Raw genomic sequence first — 22,650 nt, 5'->3', positions numbered from 1 at the left:
GCCTCAATACGCTCATGTATTGTGGCAGTTAAATCAAAGGAAGGCTGATAGGAACTTTAAGTGTGAACTTAGGCTGGTTGATAGGGAAGCCAATGTTCTAGCGGCTTATTTGGCGAAATATGGGGCTAACCATTGGGATAGGATGGTTATTGTGGAGAGGGACTTTGGAAGAATTGAAGAATTTTGGTATCTAGACATGGGGCTTGGAAGTATTGAGCAGAGGTTCAGGGCTGTTAGGCAAGGAGAGATTGAGGCTGAGGTGCTGGAAGATGAGGTGATGGATCCTCAGGAAGTTGGTTTGCAGAATGGAGCTGAGGACCACGGAGTTGGGTTGCAGAATGAAGAAGTGGATGCAGATGAAGAGAATTTGGGAGAGCATCAGATTGTGGTGGCTTTGCCTGCTGCTGGGATGCTTGAAGCGGTTGATGTGCAGCAAGGAGAGGCAGAAATGGAGTCGTGACTTGGTGATGGTGTGATGATGCTGCAGGTGGAAAGCTGTTAGGGAAGTCCAACAGTTTTTCTTTTTTATTAATTTGAATTTAATTTTATTTAGTTATAATATTGATTTTTAGTGGTTAATTAAGTGGGATGTTATTGGTTTCTTGAAGATAAGTTTGTTGAGCCCATTTTCAATTGGGTTGGTTGTAAGGATGCTTGGTCTTTGTCTTGGGCTTTGTCCCTTTAATATAGTTGGTTGCTTTTCAAAAAAAACAACATTTAGATTAAATAGCTCATTTTGAATTTTATTAAACATTTTCTAAATTTTCTTTTTAACAAAAAAAACGATGTCCAATCGATTATATATATAATAGAGCAAATAGGGGGTTGGGTGAGACAATTTAGTCCAGATTACTAATTTACCCCTCAATAATAAATACAAATAATTGTCAAATTTAATACCATGTATTAATTACACTTAAGTCATTATTACTCCTTATTAATAAATATAAATAATTTTCATATTTAATAACATATATTAAATACACCTAACTCATTAGTATTAATAATTTTATACATGTTACCATTTATCATTGAATATTAACAACCTATAATTAGATATCTAAAATTTAATAATATTTGCCTATATATATACTAAATTCTTATTATTTTTAAAGACTTTATATAAAATAAATTTATTTTCAGCAAATTAATTTTATATTTTAGCTAATCTGAAAATGACAATGTTAGTGTATCAAGTATTAAATTCAAGAAATAAAATAGATATTCTCTATGTATATCAATAAAAGAGTGGGTTATGAGGGAGGTTTATAATAAAGTTGAGATTCTTATTATATGACCAAATCGAATATAAACTAAGTCTGGTTTGAAGATTTTGAATATATATAATAAAATATTAAAATATCAAGTTCATCACAGTTACATTAATATTTTACAATAGTAAGGTGAATCATTTTTTTTACATTAACGAACTTAAAGTTTTCCAGAGGTATAAGTAAAAGAGTTATAAGATTACTGAAGTGGTATGGAAATCAAAAATTTTGCCAATAAATTGCTACAAGACAACCAAACAATCTATTGAACAAAATCGGAGCATACAATATTTTTGCCATTTTTGATCAAAATCGGAAATTTTCCGATCAAAATTTGACGAATCAAACACACAATTTAAGGCTATGAAGAGAAAAAAAGGAAGAAGAAATATACTCAGCATCGAGTTGGTGAAGAATGACGATTTTAAATGAAGAAATCAGACGACTGCCGAATAGATACTAAAAAGATAAAGGAAGAGGAAGAGAGATGCGTAAAGATGATTAAGACTCTTATTATTTTAATAAATAATGCACACAAAATAATGTTATAACTTAGTATGGATGTACAAATGCAATTTTATACATCTCAAATATAATTATTTTACTTATATATTTTAAAAAGAATATAAAAATATGTTCGATATTATTTCGATTTAGCATTTCGATAAATTCTCGATTTTTGATAAACCGTAAATTAGTAGTTCAACCAATTTAGTCCATTTTTCAATTTTCATTATAATTTATTAATGGCCAATCTATTAATATATTTATCATAAAAAATGATGTATATTGAAAGATGTATTTATATTATCAATTGTACAATATTCTATTTAATGTGTCGGCTTTCATATCCAATCATTACATTTTCTAACATGGAAAGTAAGATTACCTCATATTCATTATATTTTGTATCACTAATTGTACCATGTAAACAACTATAATAACTCTTTAATTAACTCCGCAATATTTTATTCTTATGAGTTGTAATTATTTTCATGAGATATTTGTGCTTTCATTTGTATTATATTTTGATCGTATATTTCAATTTCATAAAGAAAGATATTTAGTTAATCGATCTCAATTTCATAAAGAGAATTATTTAGTTAATCGATCCATCCGGAAACAACATGAATATATGGTCGATAATTACAGTCAAAATAACATCAATTCACATACTATAAAACATGCACGTGCATTGCACGGGCTATAGAGCTAGTTATAAAGAAAAAAGGGAACCTGAGATATATGAGATATATCTGAGGCTTTAATGTTTTCCCCCAACATTTTATTCTCGCCCCACCAAATGTATACCATGTCTTTTTTTAGTCACGACCAGGGTCCGACCTAAAAATATTTACTTCGTGGTGCACCTTGTGGTATCGCCACCCGTGTTAACCCCGTCCCCGGAGAAATTTTTGGGTGGCACCCTCTTGTTTTTTTTATTTTAACGTGGGCACTTTAATATGTTCTTAAAATTTTTAATGATTAAGAAACGTAAAAGAATTATTTTGGGGGGCCGTGTGTTCCTCGATGGCCCTTACTATAATCTCCCCCGTCACAAACTATCTAGTGAGTCTTAAGATTTTGTTTGAGAACAAAATGCTACAGTTTTGGAAATGTCTTGAAAAACTATAATCCATTTTTAAATGTTCACATGATTTTGTGTTAAATTTTGCACAGTAACATTTAAAGTGAGCTTAGTAATAAATTTAACCCTAGAATTTTCGTTGACTGAGATTTGTTTAATAGATAAACCAAAAAAACATAAAAATTTATTTTGCCAAAGTGAGGTCCTGCTGGCTGAAGATGCTCATGCTTTTATTAATAGATATGGGAGGAAATGAAGCAAATTCATAGCTACCTTTATAATAGGATGAATGCATTTCATCTACAGTAATTATGGACTACTTTTGTCATCCTGCCTTTGTTGGAAGAATGAAACATATATTAGAGAAGGGTTCGTTCAATAACAAATGATTGTTATAGCATACCGTAACTCTATAATTATAAAGAAGAGTTTCTTCCTAGGGCTCCTTGGGTTTAAAAATACTCACATGACCACGTCATGTTATCTACATAATACCCGGGTGCTCTTAATTGTTTCTAATTATATCGTTATATTATTAATAATAATAACTTAACTTAACATAACTATTATAACTATTATTAATAAGCGAAACCCCTCATATACAAGTGTCACCAATAATCGTATTATCAACTTTTGGTTTCACTTATTCATTATACTTTTGTATGTCTTTTAATTCTATTAAAACTTTTGTTTAGACCCTTTTTCGTGTATGTATGTCTTATACTTCCATGTATCTGATAATTCTATTAAGTTTAATATTATTTTTGGTATTTTTTACTTGTATGTGTCTTATAATTCTATTAAGTTTGGTCCCAAATTTGATATTACCTTATTTTTGTCCAACTCATATTTTGGTTTCACTCCAATCATCCTATTTCTGATACAACTCTATATTATTTTATTTTTAATGAAATAACTAAATTATTAAAATTGTATTGTAATTATTCCTATTTTTATTGCAGCTCGATAATCCTATTTATGATATGATGCTATATAACCCTGGAGTATTTTTTTAATAAAATAATAAAATTGTTGAAATTATATATTTATAATATTTAATTATAATTCTAATACAAATAATGTATTTAACACATGTATATTACAATTTTTTATACTTTTTGTTAAGTAATTGTAAATAAAAAATAAAATTAACAATGACTTTAATTCTCGTTTTGCTCTCACCATTATTTTACCTTTAGATTTATATGTTTTGTCCGATTCTAAATTGTTTTTCGATAAATTAATACGATTATTAGAATTATATTATAATTCCCTTATTTTTTTAATAATCAATTATATTGTAATAGATAACATATATATATAATAATGGTGATGTACAATGAGAACAAAGACTATGCTACTTCTAACACCGGATGTCTGAAAATACATATTACCCTAGAGTGGGGGTTAAAATAACGGCCAACTTATGCCTACTAATATTTTGTTTGAACTATACACATGTTTTATGCGTGATCACGACAACTAAAATTTTGAGTTTATTGAATACAAATGTGTTCAACATGTGTATCATATATTAAGAAAACAATTATAAAACATGCATGTTGGGCATATTTATGCCTAATATATACAAAATATATATCTTAATGATATACATTCAGTACACGTATTACACATACTGGGTATATTGGGCGATCCTTCCACCACTAGATAGTTTGGGTTAATTTTTTTGAGTAAAAATTAGAAATTTTGACATAACACACATATTATTATGATTTGTAAAAATTATCTAAACAAATTAACCAGGTATGGGTGATCAACTTGTATATAATAATTAATACATAGCTAACTTCTTATTCAACTTTTGGAAATTTTGGTACTGTACACTATACGCTAATAATCTCAACTTATATGTATATAATAAATGTTACAACTTCTTATTCAATTTTTTTTTATCGTAGCTAACCCACAGCCACTGCCCTTTGGGTGCACACCGGGTAAACCCTACGAACTGACGCAATAGCCTGCAAACCACGTGAAGCAAGGTTTACTGCATTTAAGCCACATGAGGCATAATCATAAATTCTCCTCCCAATAGTTATCCCCTCTTTAACCAGCTCAGCCAAATTTTATTATTATCATCAAAACAATCTCAACCATTAAAAATATATATTTAAAAAAGATGATATTATATATTGTAGAATAAGTGATATAATAATATCCTTATTCAATTATAAATAGAATAGAAAAAAATTACATTATTCTACTATTATTTAAACTAGCATTTTACGTGTGCTACACACCTAACCACAACAGACCTACAATTATCAATTGTCTTTGCAAAGAATAAAGAGTTGGAGGCTAGTCTCGAGATCTTTTTCGTGAAATTATGAAAAAATCATGTAAAAAACTCAATCTTGACATTTATTTACTATCCTTTTTTTTATTTTAAAATTAAGAAATTTAATATTTAGATGTTTAATAAAATAAACACATAAGTCAATGACTACCTTAACTTTTCTTAAACTCTACATCTAGATCTTTAAATTCACATTAATAGAAAAAAATATTATTAATATTAAAAAATTAATGAAAAAAACTAAAATATGGTGTTTTTTCATTATTACACTTTCTCTATCCTTTTTTTTCAATAATATGATCCTCCGTCTTTTCTCTCATTAACCACACCCATCGTGTCTCTATTATCCTTCACCGTCATCATCATCTTTCATCATTTCCAATTTGATATGCTAATTATTTTGCTTTTTGGTTGGTTAATGAATCATGAAATTACCTTTTTGTTAATTTAATTCACCTATTTCCGTTGATATTAACATTTTGACAAAATGGTATCATTAAAAAATATAATTTATTTTTTATTGATTCAGATTTCTCACATACCGGATTGAAATTGATTTTTTTTTGTAACATATGCAACCAAAATCAAATCAAAAAATAATATAACAAATGCCGGTGAATAAACCCCAAAATTAACATTGAGAACAATAATTCTTCAAACGTACTTACTATTTTAATAAATATATATAAAATAATAAATAAAATATTAAAATGAAAATTCGTGATTAGTAAAAGAATTTTAGAGTAAGAAATTGAACAAATCACGTTATTCAACAATTCTTATCACATGTATAGGGACATGTTGGTTAGGGTTTTAGCTAATGATTCATTAAACCACTGGGTTGCTAATGGCTACCAATCCTTTATGCCAATACCTACGAGAAGAAATCATACAGCAGATTCTTGTTAAAATACCATGCACAAAATCAATACTAAGATGTGTTAGATATTTTATTGTAATTGGATTAACTAGTTGACCAATGTGATTGTAATATTTCATCAAACAAATCAGGAGAGTGCGGAGTGCATGCTTGTTTGAGTTTATTATGATTTTCGGTATTGGCGGGGTTGGTGTTAATATGAAAAGACATGTCTTTTAGACACAACCGCATACCTCAAAGGACGTGTCTTAGGACATGTCTTTTGGACACCTATATAATACTTGTAACAGATTTGGTCATCGATATAGAAAAAAAATAAAAGGTTGGTTGTTGAATTCACACAAAATACATCATTCTCTGTTCTTATATTCTGATTTTATCCGGTTGAAAAGTTTGGATAACCACCAAATTGTTTCAATCTGAAATTGTTTGTCAAGACTTCAGAATAATCCAAGTTATCCTCAATTTTTTTACAACAAAGACTGAAACAAATTTGTTTTCTGAAGATGGCGAATAACGAATCTGTAAAAGATATGACTAGTAAGTTTGCAAAACCATACAAGTTTGAGGGACATGGCTTTAGAAGATGGCAAAAGAAGATGCATTTCTTGTTAACCACATTAAAAGTTGTGTACGTTTTGAGTACTCCAATGCGAGAAATGATTGAGGAGGAAACTGTAGAACAGACTAGAAGACACTGCAAATGGGAGAATGATGACTACATCTGTCGGGGTCACATCTTAAATTGTATGTCTAATTCTCTTTTTGTTATATACCAAAATGTTGAGTCTGCAAAAGAATTGTCAGATTCCCTTAAATCCAAGTACATGGCTGAAGATGCTTCTAGCAAAAAGTTTCTGGTTAGTAATTTTATTAACTATAAAATGGCTGATACTAGACCGGTCATGGAACAGTATAATGAACTGTTAAGGATTTTGGGACAGTTTGTTCAACCCGACATGAAAATGGATGAATCCATTTCGGTTTCCAATGTTATAGACTAACTGCCACCCTTGTGGAAAGATTTCAAACACACCCTAAAACATAATAAGGAAGAGATGACTTTCGTTGAACTTGGAAGTCAATTTCAGAATTGAAGAGGCTTTAAGGGCTCAAGAAATTGAGAAAAATCCTAAGGGAAAGAATCAAGTCGGTAACTCTTCTGTAAATATGGTTGAAGATGGTGGATCTTCTAAGAATTCAAACAAAGACAATGGTAAGAAGAGGAAGTTTATAAAAATAATAATACCTCTTCCAACAAGAAACCAAAATTGACATGTTGAAAGTGTGGCAAACCTAGTCATTTCAAGAAGGATTGTCGGGTTGGTAAAGGCAAGCATAACGCTGGTCCAAGTGGATCTAAGGATCCAGAAAAGCAACAAGGTCAGATTTTAATACAAAATTATAATTCTAGGCAGAATTATGTGTCACTAATCTATGAGGCATTTATGTGCATGATTATAATGTTGCATGGTGGATTGATTCTGGAGCAGAAAGTCATGTTTGTAAAGATCTTCGTTGGTTTGAAGATTTTCAACCAATCGAAGATGGATCTATGTTAAGGATGGGAAATGTTGCAACTGAACCAATAAAAAGACTAGGAAATGTAAAGCTTGTTTTTACTTCTGGAAAATATGTATTATTAAATAATGTGTTATATGTTCCTGGAATTTGAAAGAATCTCTTGTCTGGTGTTGTATTGAATAATTGTGGTTACAAACAAGTGTATGAAAGTGACAAGTATATATTGTCAAAGCATGGTACTTTTGTTGGATTTGGTAATATATGTAATGGTATGTTTATGTTGAATGTTAATGTCTCATTTGATGATGAATCTGCTTGTATGGCTTCTAATAGTACTAACAATAATTCGAATAAATCTAAATTATGGCATGCTAGACTGGGACATGAACATTATAAAAGAATAAATGATATGTCTAAAATGAGTCTCATACCTGCTATTGATATAAACAATGAGAAATGTAAAACATGTATGTTAACTAAGATAACCAGAAAGCCTTTCAAGGACGTAAACAAAATATCTGAAGTGTTGGAACTGATACATAACGATTTATGTGATTTTCATGCTACACCTTTGTTGGGAAATAAAAATATGTCATTATATTTATTGACGATGCATCTAGATATTGCTATGTTTATTTGTTGAATACTAAGGATGAAGCTTTTGAAAAATTTTAAATCTATAAAGAAGAAGTAGAGCTACATAAAAGTACTATGATTAAAAATCTGCGTACTGATAGAGGAGGTGAGTATTATGATCCAGTATACTTTCAATCTACTAGTATAATACATCAAACCACTGCACCTTATACACCACAATAAAATGGTGTGGCAAAAAGGAAGAAAAGGACTTTGAAAGAGATGGTTAATTTCATGTTATCGTATTCGGGTTTGAATGAAGGTTTTTGGGGTGAGGCTATGTTAACAGCCTGTTATTTGTTGAATAATATTCCTAATAAGAGGAATAAATTTACCCCTTATGAACTTTGGTATAAAGAGCCACCAAAATTGAGTTTTCTGAGAGTTTGGGGATGTAGAACAGTTGTAAGGCTTACTGAACCCAAATGGAGAAACTTGGGTGAAAGAGGTTTAGATTGTATTTTTGTGGGGTATGCTGAGCATTCCATTGCATATAGGTTCTATGTATTAGAATCTAATGATTATGTATCTGTGAATACGATTATCGAGTCAAGAGATGCTGACTTTGATGAAAATAGATTTACATCTATACCTAGACCAAGAGACATGATTCAGAATTCTTTCAGTAGGAACCCGGTTTAAACTGAAGATGTTCATGGACCTTCTGAACCAAGGAGAAGTTTTAGAGCTAGAAAAAACAAATCATTTGGACCTGATTTTCAACTTTATTTGGCTGAAGGTTCAAGAGATGAGGTTGAGATTGAGTCTAAGTACCAATATTGTTTTATTATTGAGGAGGATCCAAAAACATTTAATGAAGCAATGACATCAAGGGATGTTGCATTCTCGAAAGAAGTTATTCAGGATGAGATGGATTCTATCATGAATAATAACACATGGGAATTGAGTGATCTACCTCCTGGATGTAAAGCATTAGGAAACATATGGATCTTCAAAAGAAATATGAAAGTGGACGGTACCATAGACAAATTTAAATCCAGATTGGTTATACAAGGCTTTAGGCAAAAAGAAGGGATTGATTACTTTGATACTTATGCTCCTGTTGCTAGGATTTCTACTATCAGGTTGTTGATAGCACATGTATTTATACACAATCTTGTAATTCATCAAATGGATGTAAAAACTGCATTCTTGAATGGTGAATTAGATGAGGAGATTTATATGAAACAACCGAAAGGGTTTCTTATGCCTGGTAGTGAGCACAATGTGTGTAAATTGAAGAAATCTTTGTATGGTCTTAAACAAGCACCAAAAGATTGGCATAAAAAATTTGATAGTGTGGTTTTGTCTAATGGTTTTCTTCTTAACCAAGCAAACAAATGTGTATATAGCAAGTTTGATGCTTCTGGTAAAGAAGTTATAATTTGCTTATACGTAGATGATATGTTGATTTTTGGTACTGACCAAAATCAAGTGGATAAAACCAAGAAATTATTGTCATCTAATTTTGACATGAAAGACTTGGGAGAGGCTGAGGTGATTCTTGGTATAAAGATCAAGCGTACGAAAAATAGTATTTCAATTTCTCAATCTCATTATATTGAAAAGATTCTAAAAAGATTTACTTTAATAATTGTTCTCCAGTTAGCACTCCTATTGATCCTATTCTTAAGCTAGTATCTAGTAAAGGAGTTGTAGTATCTCAACTTGAATTCTCAAGAGCGATTGGTAGCCTCATGTATGCCATGATAAGCACTAGGCCAGATATAGCCTATGCTGTTGGTAAGCTTAGTAGGTTTACTAGCAAACCAAGTTCACATTATTTACAAGCTTTTAGCTGAGTGTTCAAGTACTTAAAAGGAACCATGGATTATGGTTTGACTTATACTGGATTTCCTTCGGTTCTTGAAGGTCATTCGAATGCAAGTTGGATTTGTGATAAAGAGGATCATTCTTCTACGAGTGGTTGGGTATTTCTTCTTGGGGAGGTGATATTTCTTGGGCATTAGAAAAAAACAGAGTTGTATTACTAACTCAACAATGGAATATGAGTTTGTAGCATTATCAGCTGCTGGTAAAGAAGCTGAATGGCTAAGAAATCTGATTTATGAAACTCCATTGTGGCCTAAACCGATATCTCCCATATCTATCATATGTGATAGTGAGTCTGCCTTATCTAATGCTTATAGAGAAGTGTACAAAGGCAAGTCTAGACAATTAGGTATTAGACACAGCATGATTCAAGAGCTTATCATGCATGGTGTTATATCAGTGGAGTTTATAAGAACTCAACATAATTTAGCCGATCATTTGACCAAAGGGTTGAGAAGAGATCTTGTGTACAAATCGGCTGTAGGGGTGGGATTAAAGTCCATCTAAAATTTCTCATGTTGAGATACCCAATTCCCATCTAATATGACATTAGATGTGAATTCAATGCGGAAAGCTTAACATCTAGAGATTGGAATACATTAATATTATCATCCCAAGGTATGTGTTCAGACCTGCAAGTTGAGGAGGTTGAAGTTTGTCTTATTAATAGTTCTTTTGAAAAATTGCATATGCAGGTGCAAGAATAAAAGAGCTATCTATGTGAGCATGAAGTTTAGCTGCTTCAAGAAGTTAGGACTTGACTTTATTATGCTTATGAAGGATTAGGACACAAGGCTAGTAAAAGATAGTGTCAAGTGAGAACATTTGAGAATGTAAAGTTATGTGTATATTATCTTCATGTATTCATTATGAATAATAGAGGTTCAATCAGTTGTGATACCTTGATATTCGAATATTTAGGATGTGTAATATACTAATATGAAATTCAATCGTCATGATATTTCATGGATGCATAAATTTGTTGTTTGTTGTGATTTTGTTTAGTTAATTATGGATTACGCTAAAATGGGGGAGGATTGTTAGATATTTTAGTGTAATTGGATTAAATAGTTGACCAATGTGGTGTGCATGCTTGTTTCAGTTTATTATGATTTTCGGTATTGGCGGGGGTTGGTGTTAATGTGAAAAGACATGTCTTTTAGACACAACTGCATACCTCAAAGGACGTGTCTTTTGGACATGTATGGATGTATTTTAGGACATGTATGGACGTGTCTTAGGACATGTCTTTTGGACACCTATATAATACTTGCAACATATTTGGCCATCGATTTAGAAAAAAAAACAAAAGGTTGGTTGTTGAATTCACACAAAATACATCATTCTCTATACTTATATTCTGATTTTATCCGGTTGAAAAGTTTGGATAACCACCAAATTGTTTCAATCTGAAATTGTTTGTCAAGACTTCAGAATAATCGAAGTTATCCTCAATTTTTCTACAACAAGTTCCACCCTAGTTTGTAAATTATGGTATTTTTTAATCAAATCATCTCAATTTATCAACACTCATCTCTATGGTCCAAATAACAGCAAGTACTTGTTATGCCAGTCTTACCCTGATGAATATTCTTTATATTCTGATTTTGAACCATATGGGAATTGTTTCACATCACCGGTGTTTCCTCGTGGGCTAAAACATAAACATGTTAAGGTGCATATCTGCTGCAATGGAGTGATTTGCTATACGAAGACTCATAAAAATTGAGAAATCTATCTCTGGAACCCTTTTGTTAGAAAATTGAAAATCATTCATATGTTTGTAGAGGAACATTATCGCGAAGGTGTTGCAGAAACTTTTGGATTTTGCTTCGATGAGGAGAAAAGCGATTACCAGGTTGTGAAAATTAATTATACCACCGTGACATCTTTGGTTGCTGTGTACATTCTGAGGAGTAATAATTTGAAAATCATCGGTGATTCTTGTCCAGGTGCCCGGTTTCCGCTAAGAGGTCACAATTTAGTGTATACTAAAGGAACATTGCTCTGGCTGGCAGAGGAAAGTCAGGGCTGCAAGGTTGTTGCATTAAATATGAATAATGCTATGTTTCGAGAGGCCTTAATGATTTATAATAATTTTCAGCCTTCATTAGGTATATGGAGTTTCGGTAGCTGGTATCTTAAAGTGGACGCTAATTCCCTTATTATCTTGAGCAGAATTGGTCTTTCTTGTGTTTGTATAGTGAAAGTATATGATGAAAGTCTTGAATTGTTATATACAGATAATGCTGATCAGAGTCTTAGTAATCACTGTTCTCTGTTAGGTTTCGGAAATACCGTGAAGCTCTCTTTCACACATACAAATTTACTCCGTTTCAGCTACCCAAAAAAAAGATAGTTTCATATGATTTTGGTGCCAAACAAATGACAGATTTATTTTCCACCAGCAAATGTATTTTCTCTGCCAATTCTTTGGTTGAGACTCTTGTGCTACTAGATGAGAGTGACGAGGAAGTGGTTGGATGGTAGAAAATGGTTAAGATTCTTAAAACCTTGTTTCTGAAGACTTCGAACTGTAAGTAGCTTGACAAATTTTAATTTTGCACTGCATTCGTAGGATTCACAGAATTGTAGAACAATATGCCAACCTCAGGAGTTTGGTTCAAAGTTATTAAATGATTTTTGTGAATTGCTAGGTAATGAGTATTTTGTTTTTTCATGTTTGTGAACTGTTGGATTATCTTCATGTAGTTTGTTAAAAGTGCTCAAGTTCGTTAGTTGTACAAACAAATTTAATTAGCACTCATTACCAACAAAGAGGGAAGAAGTCTTACCACTAGACTTTAAACTAATTCTCAGTTAGGAGCAACGCCAGGGATCCCAAAATTGTTTCCGGATGCAGAGTGTTGTATTTCAATTCCATGTTAGCTGTACAATGGTCTGTTCAGATGTCTCACTGGACGACAATGCCATCGCTGTAGTAGTGATAGTTGCCATATTGTAGTCAGGAAAGGTTATCATGCACACAGCTAGAGTGTTTTGATTGAAAGTGTTTGACATGAAACTATGAGACAATAGCTACCTCTAGTGATCCTTACATGTTCTGGATATCCAGCTCGAACTATATCCTTATATATCATAGAATCTCTTATGGTTATATTCAAAACCCTTGTTGAGCGAGTTTTGAGAATGTAGACGAAACATTTGTAATATGCGAAGAAATTGATGAAGAAATTGAGAAACTACTGAAAGCCGGAATAATATGCGAAGTCAAGTACCCGGAATGGCTGGCAAATGTAGTGATGGTGAAAAAAAGCAAACGGAAGATGGAGAATGTGCATCGATTACACAGACTTGAACAGTGCATGCCCCAAAGACCCCTACCCTCTGCCAAATATTGATCAATTGATCGATGCAACCTCTGGGCACGTGATGCTAAATTTCATGGACGCCTACTCGGGGTACAACCAGATCAAAATGAATCCCAGAGACATTCTAAAGACAGCCTTCATCACCCACAGGGCGGTCTATGCCTATGTAATGCTGCCGTTCGGATTGACTAATGCGGGAACAACATATTAAAGGGCAATGAATAAAATCTTCAAGGACCAGATTGGAAGGAACTTGGAATCCTACATGGACGATATGATTGCAAAATCCACAAGCTTCCCCGGGCACATAGGAGATATGAGAGAATGCTTCGACAACTTGAGAAAATACTCACTCAGGCTCAATCCAGAAAAATGCACATTTGGAGTAGGGGCAGGAAAATTCCTTGGATTCATGATAAGCAACCGAGGAATTGAAGCCAACCCAGAAAAGATAAAGGTAATCCAAGAGATGAAGGCTCCTAGAACACAAAAAGATGTGCAAAAGCTAGCAGGATCACTAGCTGCACTCAGAAGATTCATCTCCAAGCTAGCTGAGAGATGCCTACCCTTCTTTGACCTGTTAAAAGGAGCAACCAACAAGAGAGAAGTCAATTGGAGCCAGGAATGCCAAAACGCATTTGAAGAAATCAAAAAGTACCTTTCTCAACCCCCTGTTTTAACGAAAGCTCAACCCGGGGAACCCCTATCCCTTTACCTGTCAGCAGGGGCCCTGGCAGTTGGAGCAGCCTTGATCAGGGAAGAGAACGGCAAACAGCAACCAGTTTATTATGTGAGCCAAGTGCTAAAAGATGCAGAGACCCGGTACCCGAGTCTAGAAAAGTTTGCTTTTGCCTTAGTCACAGCATCCAGAAAGCTAAGACACTACTTCCAGGGAAGAGAAATACGGGTTGTAACAAATCAACCATTAAGAAAGATAATACACAAGCCAGATGTCTCAGGGAGATTGGTAAATTGGGCAGTTGAATTAAGTCAGTTCAATCTAAGTTTCATTCCTAGAACAGCAATCAAAGCCCAGGCTTTAGCTGATTTCATCATAGAATGCAATTTTCCAGAAGAAGAGCCCGCGCCCATGAGCATTGACCCTGAGAGAAACACAGATCAAGAAACAGAAGCCTGGGCTCTCAAAGTTGATGGTTCTTCAACAAATGAAAGATCGGGAGCCGGGCTCATCCTAAAGAGCCCGGAAGGATTCACAATTCAAACAGCAATCTCCTTTGCATTCTCAGCAACAAACAACCAGGCAGAGTACGAGGCCTTGATTACAGGATTGAAGCTAGCAACAACACTCAGGATCCAGAATCTCAAAATCTACAGCGACTCCCAGATCGTCGTAAAGCAAACAAATGGCGAGTACATAGCCAAGGATCCAGTTCTAGCCAATTACCAGGCTCTGGTCCAAAGCTACCTAGCCTCCATACCAACAGTCCAAGTCATCCAAATCAGCAGAGAGGAGAATTCAGAAGCTGATGCATTGTCCAAACTTGTTCAAAATTCATCAGACCTGGATTGCTCCGTCTACTTCGAAGAATTGCAGAAACCAAGCACAGAGTCTGAGGAAGTCATGGAGATAGAAAACAGTCCGATTTTAAAAATATTCGAAATTTGATATGAGATATCATAAGATTTTTTAAAACTACGATGATATATTAAATCGATTTATTTTTTATTTTTCACTTTAAAAAAACTAGCTTTTTAAAAAGAATTCTTCTAGATAAATAATATTCATTGATTAAGATAATATTATACAAATATTTTGAATTATTTTGATATTTTAAATTATTTAAATAAAAGTTTTATCTATACTATATTGTGACATTTGATTCAATATATTTTATATTATTTAAAGAAAAAATATATATTATTCACTAATTTGAATGAATTAACCAGTTCAAATGATATTTATAAAATTTTATCAAATTGAAAAATACTTAATTTTAGGATAATAGAATACAATATTTTTAAATTATTATATGAAAAAATATTAGAGTAGTAATTAAAGGAACTTAAAAATGGTTTAAATAACGATATAATAATAATTTTTCCTTCGAATCCTTGAAAAAAATCATGAATATCAATAATAAGTCTTTATAATATATAATTTATTTTTATGTTACAACCATGATTGATACTCAGTTGCGTAAAAACTAGATATAGATTGTTTGTTAGTGATAATATGAATACCATATATAAATTATTGCAATTTATTTATTACATAATTTTTATTTTGAATAATTATAAATGCATGTTATTTAAGTAATCATTTGTCTCACTAGATATTAATAGTGATTAAAAATATACATAAATCAGATATTTAGCATATAAATAATTGAAATCATCGTAATTTATTAAGAAATGTAACATACTACAATATACATGCTAACACACACATATAACTTAATGTTACTTTGGTAACCGTAGTGTAAATAAAAAACTAATATTTTTCCATGCATACATACGTTGAATTTCAAAAATGAACATTTTTTTTATTAAAATCAACTTTTATATTAACAATAGTGTAAATTTTACATTATTGTATATTATGATTGCAAGTCATCCTGATTTCAATTATGCATTTTTTATCATTTTAAATTGAGTAAGTTAATTGTAAATTAGTAGTGAACTCAGTAATAATATAGACCAGTACATATAGTTTATTTAAATAAAATTCAAAATTTTTGGTTAACTCTATATTCAACATAAATATTATTTTTTAACTTTTTATTTGTAAACATACTAACGGCATTCTACAGATTAGGTATAATCGTTTCGTTTTAAACGTACAATGACTACCCTATTTATATTCATTCATTAATGTAAATTATACAACACAAACAATAATATATATATATATATATATATTTTTTGCTTAATGGTTTATATTTGAAACATTGTGTAATTTGTTATTGTCTTTTATGAAAATAATACATATTGATAAACAATCAACTTGTATTTGATATACGTTAGACATTGTACAACATTTACATATAAAAAACAATTAAGAACATTATAATTCTAGAAAATGACCCGTGCCTCGCACGGGTTATTATTCAATATTAAATATTAAAATAACACATACCTCATGATGTGTATGGAGGGATTGTGTACGCTGTATGTAATTATAATGATGTTTGAAGTAAATTTAAAATTATATTTAAAGTCATGATTGGAAATAAAATAGTGATTCAGGTTAAAAGGGTGAAATATTGCATATAAAGGTATTATAAAATAAATTTATAATTGGAGATGGCCTAAATAAATGAAACTGTATTCGGTTATGATATGGGCCTTAAAATTGGACACACCATGATACAAACAAAATTGTCTTAAAACCCTTAAATTTTACATAAAACATAATTCATTAACATCCTTCAAATAACAGATAATTCATATTACATGAGGAAAGTTTTTAAAGACAAAATAAAGCATGCCAACAGATAAATTCATTAAACAACTGCCATGGGTTGTTTAGGCCTAAACTCGAAACCTTGTACGATAAGGCCAGCCTTGAGTACATTTGTATCAGTTGACATAAATCGCGTCTCCACCTCATCATCATCATCTCTTGCACCAGTCTCAAACTCTGCTATCTTAATCTCCATCCATTCGTCCTTCCTCCACCGACTAAACTCTCCATTTCGTTGCTCATTGTTGTGTGCAGATGTTCTTGGATCAGGATAAACTATGCTAGCTTCATCATCAGGCACCTCCTCTCTTTCATTAACAAATCTAATGGATGTCTTTGCCGAATCAAGTCCGCAGGAATCCTCATATATTTTAAAGACAAGATATGTTTCATAAGTGGTGTGAGGAGACAACATTCCAATTTTCATTTTGCCACGAATATCAACACACCGCCCCTTGTCAAGTACAGCAACCTCCTCTGAAAATCTGTTCACATGATAATACATTGAGGCATGAATGCATGATACATGCGATGAGAGGACGACTTTAATCATATTCATCACTTACAATGCGTTCGGAATACGTGTAAACTAGTCAAACTGTTCGTGAGTTACTCGAACTCGGCTCGTAGAAAATTCCAATTCGGCTGGGAATTAATCAAGCCGAGCTCGAGTTCGAGCTCGAGGTTTTCAAATTTGTAACCGAGTCGAGTTCGAACTTCTGATTACTCGGCTCGTAAGGTTCGAGCCTTATTGAGTCTCTATTATTTTCAGTTATTTTTATTATAAAAATATTTTAAAATTTTTTATATATTATTTATTTATTATTCAATCGAACTTGAGCCAAACCATCCTATTTCGAATTTTTGTTAATATTTAGTGAAATAAATTCGAGTTTTCAAACCGAACTCAAGCCTACTGAACTTTTTACTTGAAATTAAAAGTTTGGTCGAGTTCAAAGCTCGAATCCGAACTATTTTTATTGAGTTCGAGCCGAGCCACGGTCTAGGACTCGGCTCAACTGGCTTACACCCCTAGTTTGGAGTTGTTGCACACAAAACTACAGTTTCTTGCGCAAAATTAGCTCAAATCCTATTTTATTAAAATTTTAAAATCTGCTCATTAGAAAAGTGTTTTCACCAAAAAGGTCGAGGAAGTATGCTTTTGAAAAAATACGACCTTGTAGTTCTAATTCTACTATTAAATCACATTTAAAATATTACTTTTTCATAAAATATGTGTATATCAATAATATTATAAAATATTAAATATCAAAATATGTGCATATCAAAAATATTATTAAATATTTATTTTGTGAAATAACACTTTCTCTATCAATACTATCATTTCTAACCGTAATTGCCTAAAGTGATTTACATCTTTTACAAGATAATGTCATGTGACCTGCATTTCATAAAATTGACTTGCATTCACGAATGGAGACCAAGAATAGTCAAAATTATTTAGATTTATCTTTAAATTGTAATTAGCTGGTTGGGTGTGACCGGTGAGGTGAAGTTATTCAAATTATTTAAGGTAATAGATTAGGCTACATGTAATATAGACTTCTTATTTGCATTCATATAGGAAATAAATATGCATAATGTTGTATTTAATTATCTTTATTAGCACTACTGTTTTACTATTTTCTGTTATTTTTTTTGCCCAAAAAAGCCAATACCTAAAGAGATTGCAAATTTTAACAAAAAAGGTTTAGTCTTAGCTCAAAATTTTGTTATTAAAATGATATTATTAATAGATAAAAATGTGAATATTTTGAAAAATACCCTTCATAATAATGTTTTGCTACTTTTTTTTCAAAAAAAGCATTCCATTTTATACTTTAAATAACATCTTTTATCAAAATATTAAGCAAAATTTATAATATATACATAATTTTTAAAAAAATTTGGTATTGTAGGTCATGACTCTAAACAAGCCATTAATTTGTCTTGTCACCTGATCCCTAAATGCTTCTTTTCAATTGAGGTATGCAGAAAATATAATACTACATTGTACAACTCAACACACAAGCTAACAGTTCCCAACTAGAGTGACCATAATTCCCACACTTATTAGTTTGTTATACTAGAAAGAAAATACTTGTAATAAAGTTACTATGATTATATAGAGTGATGCACAAGTATTTGTAGTTAGAACCAGATTAGTATTTACCAAAATGTACATTTGCATATATGTAAATAATGCAACAATAATTATTCACATACCTTGAGTTACTATCATATAACAGCCACCACCAAGGAACAATGGCAAGCTGCCTAGCAGCTACCATTAAACATTTTTTTCCGCTTCCTTTATCCAACCAAAAACTCTGTTAGAACAATAATGAGATCAAGTAATTAGACAATTTAACTAAAAGATTATGGACCATTCTCTTTTATCATGATACAAATACATAAGTAATCCAAAAATCATCATGAATAGTTCTAACTTTTAATACTTATTCATAATTTTTGGATAAATTATTTTAAATTTTTGGTTGTCAACTATCCAATCTTTACTCCCAATCATATAGTTATAAATAATCATATAGCTACAAATAATTCATCTAAACACTAATTTTTTTTAATGGAGAAATTGAAGAGAATATGTCAATTTAGAACATTAATTACAAATAAAGAAATATTTAAATCTTTATGCCCTTACATTGATGAGTCTTTGAAGATAAGGGTACATCTATAATATGTAAAATGCAAAAAGGGCGGGGAATACATTTAAATATATGAGAAAATTTAAATATATGGAGTAATACACATGGTAAACTTTGGTCATCCCAGTCTTAAAAAGAATAATCTTATATTTCATTCAGTTGTTTCTATATATTGTTTTCCAACTTTGACATTTGATAAGCACTTAATTAAATACCAATAATGAAATCCCAAATAAATATTAAAGAAAATAATATTTTATATTTTAAAACTAATTTTCACGGGGAACAATTATTTTATAATCATATTTTAATTAAAATATGTATAAGTATCTTAATGTTAATTAAACACATATTTAATTTTTATTTATAATCTTTTCTAAATTAATACATCTTTAAATCTCATCGTTAAATCTTTAGTATACCTATTTTATTTTTAAAAACCTTATTACAAAACTTTACATTAATGAAATAATTATTGAAATTATATTTAATTATTATTATTATTTTACATACATATAAAATAAACACATATAACTATTTTAATTAGAACTTATATTAACAGAAAAAATACTGGATCTAATATTTAAAAAACTATCTTAATTGAAATACAATTAATAGACAAGGATATAAAAACATAAAAAAATATCAAAATGTTAAATATTAAATATTAAAAATAATACAATGAAATAAAGTTAGTAAACAAATAATAATATCAAGAAATAATTGAGAGAATTACCACATTGCCATCGTCCAGCAAGATAGCAGAGTCAGAGAGAGAAAAATAAAGTTGTTTTTTCATGGTGTAAGTCAAGGTGGAGATTGATCTCGTGAGAATTTGATTAATATCGGGTGGTAAAAATTTGTTCCATAACTCATCCGAATCACTGGCAGCCCTCAATTCTGTTGAAACACCTGAAGCTCTACATGTATCCTTGGGTGATGTGAATGATAATATTAACGATAGGCAATTCTCCGTAAGGTGCTCCATCTTAGTTCTTTTGTGATGTATGTTTTTCTTCCCCAAATTTGTCTTAAAGTTGATTGTAATGATATAATTTGTTTTTTATTATCTTTGCTCCCTTATTTTTAACGCTACCTACCAGAAAGGTTTAGATGTTTCTAGATTTAAGCTAAACGGGCCTATACCTCAAGGTCCATCATGACCCACATTTTTTAAGGTCCAAAATTTTGATGATGGGTCTACACAGCTCATTTGAAAATAAAATGTTCACAAATTATTTAAACTAGTAATCTTCCCCGTGCTTCGCACACGTAAATTCCTTGCAATATACAAAAGTATTAAAAAATATTGATTTTTCAAATAATGATTTTGCAATATACAAAAATATGAAAAATAATGATTTTTTGTAAATTTAAAAAATTCTAAGAAATATAAAAATTGAATGATTTATTAAAAAAGAAATATTATTATAAAATGCAAAATTTATTTCTAAAAATTTTATACCGAAAATATATCATTTCGTAATTGTATCTCGTACTTAAATTTCGATTAAGAAAACTTTTATGTTAGTTGAAAATTTTTGAAACTTATGATTCTAAAAAATGTTAAACTATTATACATAAATTGCTTGGAGAGTTTTTTTTAAAAAAATTATAAAAAAACGCTTGGAGAAAAAAAATTTAGGTTAAAAAATTATTAAATAATAAAATAATAGTTGTGTCATGGTTAATATTAAAATAAATAGCTGACTATTTATGTTATAAACATTATTGTAAAAACGACACGGCCCCTTACTTTGTAAGATAATATTTTTCTTTTGCTCTAGAAATTTTACTTTTTTAAAAAATTACTTTGAAAATTATAATTTAATAGATGTAAAATATTAAAGAAAAATAAAATATTTAAAATCCGTGCAGTGTGCAAATGTTCTTGAATTAAAAAACAATGACTATATGTTTAGTCCAAACCTAACCACATAATTAATTTTAAATATTACTATGCTTTAATTTGAACTCTATTAATATTTATATGCAACAATCTCAAGTTTACTTTTTTAGATCTTAGTTATAAGATTTTATAAATATACAAATATGTATGTTTATCTAAAAAATATTTACAAATATGTACATTTGATCTAGTAATTTTATGTTTATTGTAATAAGATTGAAAAAACTTGTTAAGTGTAATTTTTACAAATTTGTGAGTTTATTTTCTCTAATTATAATATTTTATATTTACTTGTCTTTGTCTATAGATTATTATTTATAATATCTCTTTTTGCACCATTTTTTTAACCTAATGTTAAACATCAAATCATAAAACAATTCTACCAATTAAAATTTAGTACACACTATATTCTTACAAGTATAACAACATGGAAAATTATTTTTCTTTAAAGTTAGATTAATAGAGAAAAAAACACTATTATGTCCTATTCGATTGATCTTACATTTCCCAATTTTTTAATCTCAATAACAGGTTACTCTGGATGATCACGATTAACAACTTGAACAAAAAAATGTCTTCTCTCTCAAAGGTTAACAGCTATGGGGTTGCTGCCAACGGGAAAAAATTTCAAAATGAGGGGACTAAGGAAGGTGAGTTGAACGTAGCTAAGAAGGGGTTTAGTGCTGAGAGCTTTAAACGGAAGCTTTAAATCAGATCCATGGGAGAAGCTTGAAAGGTAGGGGAGGGTTGGAATGGAAGGAGAAGAGTAGAAGTGTAGGAAAAAGTCAAGGTGAAAGGGGAAATGTCAAGACTTATGCGCAAGCATTAAAGAATGAGAAAGACAAGATGGTGGATGTCAAAAGAGTTGTGGATGAGGGGGAGTGGCAAATGGTGCAAAGGAAGAAAAAGGTAGGGAAAGCAAGAATGGAGTCAAGTTTCACGATTTTTCTGTATAATATTCCGGGAGAGTGCATAGCTAGGGAAATTTGGAATTGCTTGAGGGGTTCAGGGGTTATTTTGGATATAATTCTGCCTGGAAAAAGGGACAAAAGAGGGAAAATATATGGTTTTGTCAAGACAACTTCGGAGCTTGAAGCCGGTACAATTATTCTTAATGTTAAGGGAAAGGGGGGTTTAGGATCTTATATTCATATGAGTCTTAATGAAAAAAGGTTAGTAGAGATCAAGGAAAAGGAGATTTTAGGGTGTACAAAGATAATGTGGTTGGGTCAAATCAGATTAGGAATAGGGATGACTATAATAATAT

General features: G+C 30.8%; 1 protein-coding gene across 1 annotated transcript; it reads right to left on the bottom strand.

The window, feature by feature from the left end:
* Nucleotides 1–16,845: 16,845 nt before the first annotated feature.
* On the bottom strand, nt 16,846–20,462 carry LOC141704166 (putative F-box protein PP2-B12). Its single transcript, XM_074507476.1, has 3 exons — nt 20,211–20,462; nt 19,032–19,135; nt 16,846–17,290 (listed from the first exon to the last, which is right to left on the bottom strand). Exons 1-3 carry the CDS (start codon nt 20,460–20,462, stop codon nt 16,846–16,848), a joined length of 801 nt encoding a protein of 266 aa, XP_074363577.1.
* Between the last annotated feature and the right edge of the window lie 2,188 nt (nt 20,463–22,650).

This window comes from Apium graveolens, unplaced genomic scaffold (genome assembly GCF_009905375.1).
Source record: "Apium graveolens cultivar Ventura unplaced genomic scaffold, ASM990537v1 ctg750, whole genome shotgun sequence".
Classification (NCBI taxonomy): domain Eukaryota; kingdom Viridiplantae; phylum Streptophyta; class Magnoliopsida; order Apiales; family Apiaceae; genus Apium; species Apium graveolens.
Note: the sequence above shows the minus strand (reverse complement) of the source record. Positions and strands in the feature narration are given on the sequence as shown.

Excerpts from the sequence above, each read along its gene's own strand:
- LOC141704166 (XM_074507476.1), bottom strand. The coding sequence starts at position 20,462 with ATGGAGCACCTTACGGAGAATTGCCTATCGTTAATATTATCATTCACA. Across the intron at positions 19,136-20,210 it reads TGCTGGACGATGGCAATGTG|AGTTTTTGGTTGGATAAAGG; the intron begins GTAATTCTCTCA and ends TTGTTCTAACAG. Across the intron at positions 17,291-19,031 it reads TTATATGATAGTAACTCAAG|ATTTTCAGAGGAGGTTGCTG; the intron begins GTATGTGAATAA and ends TCATGTGAACAG.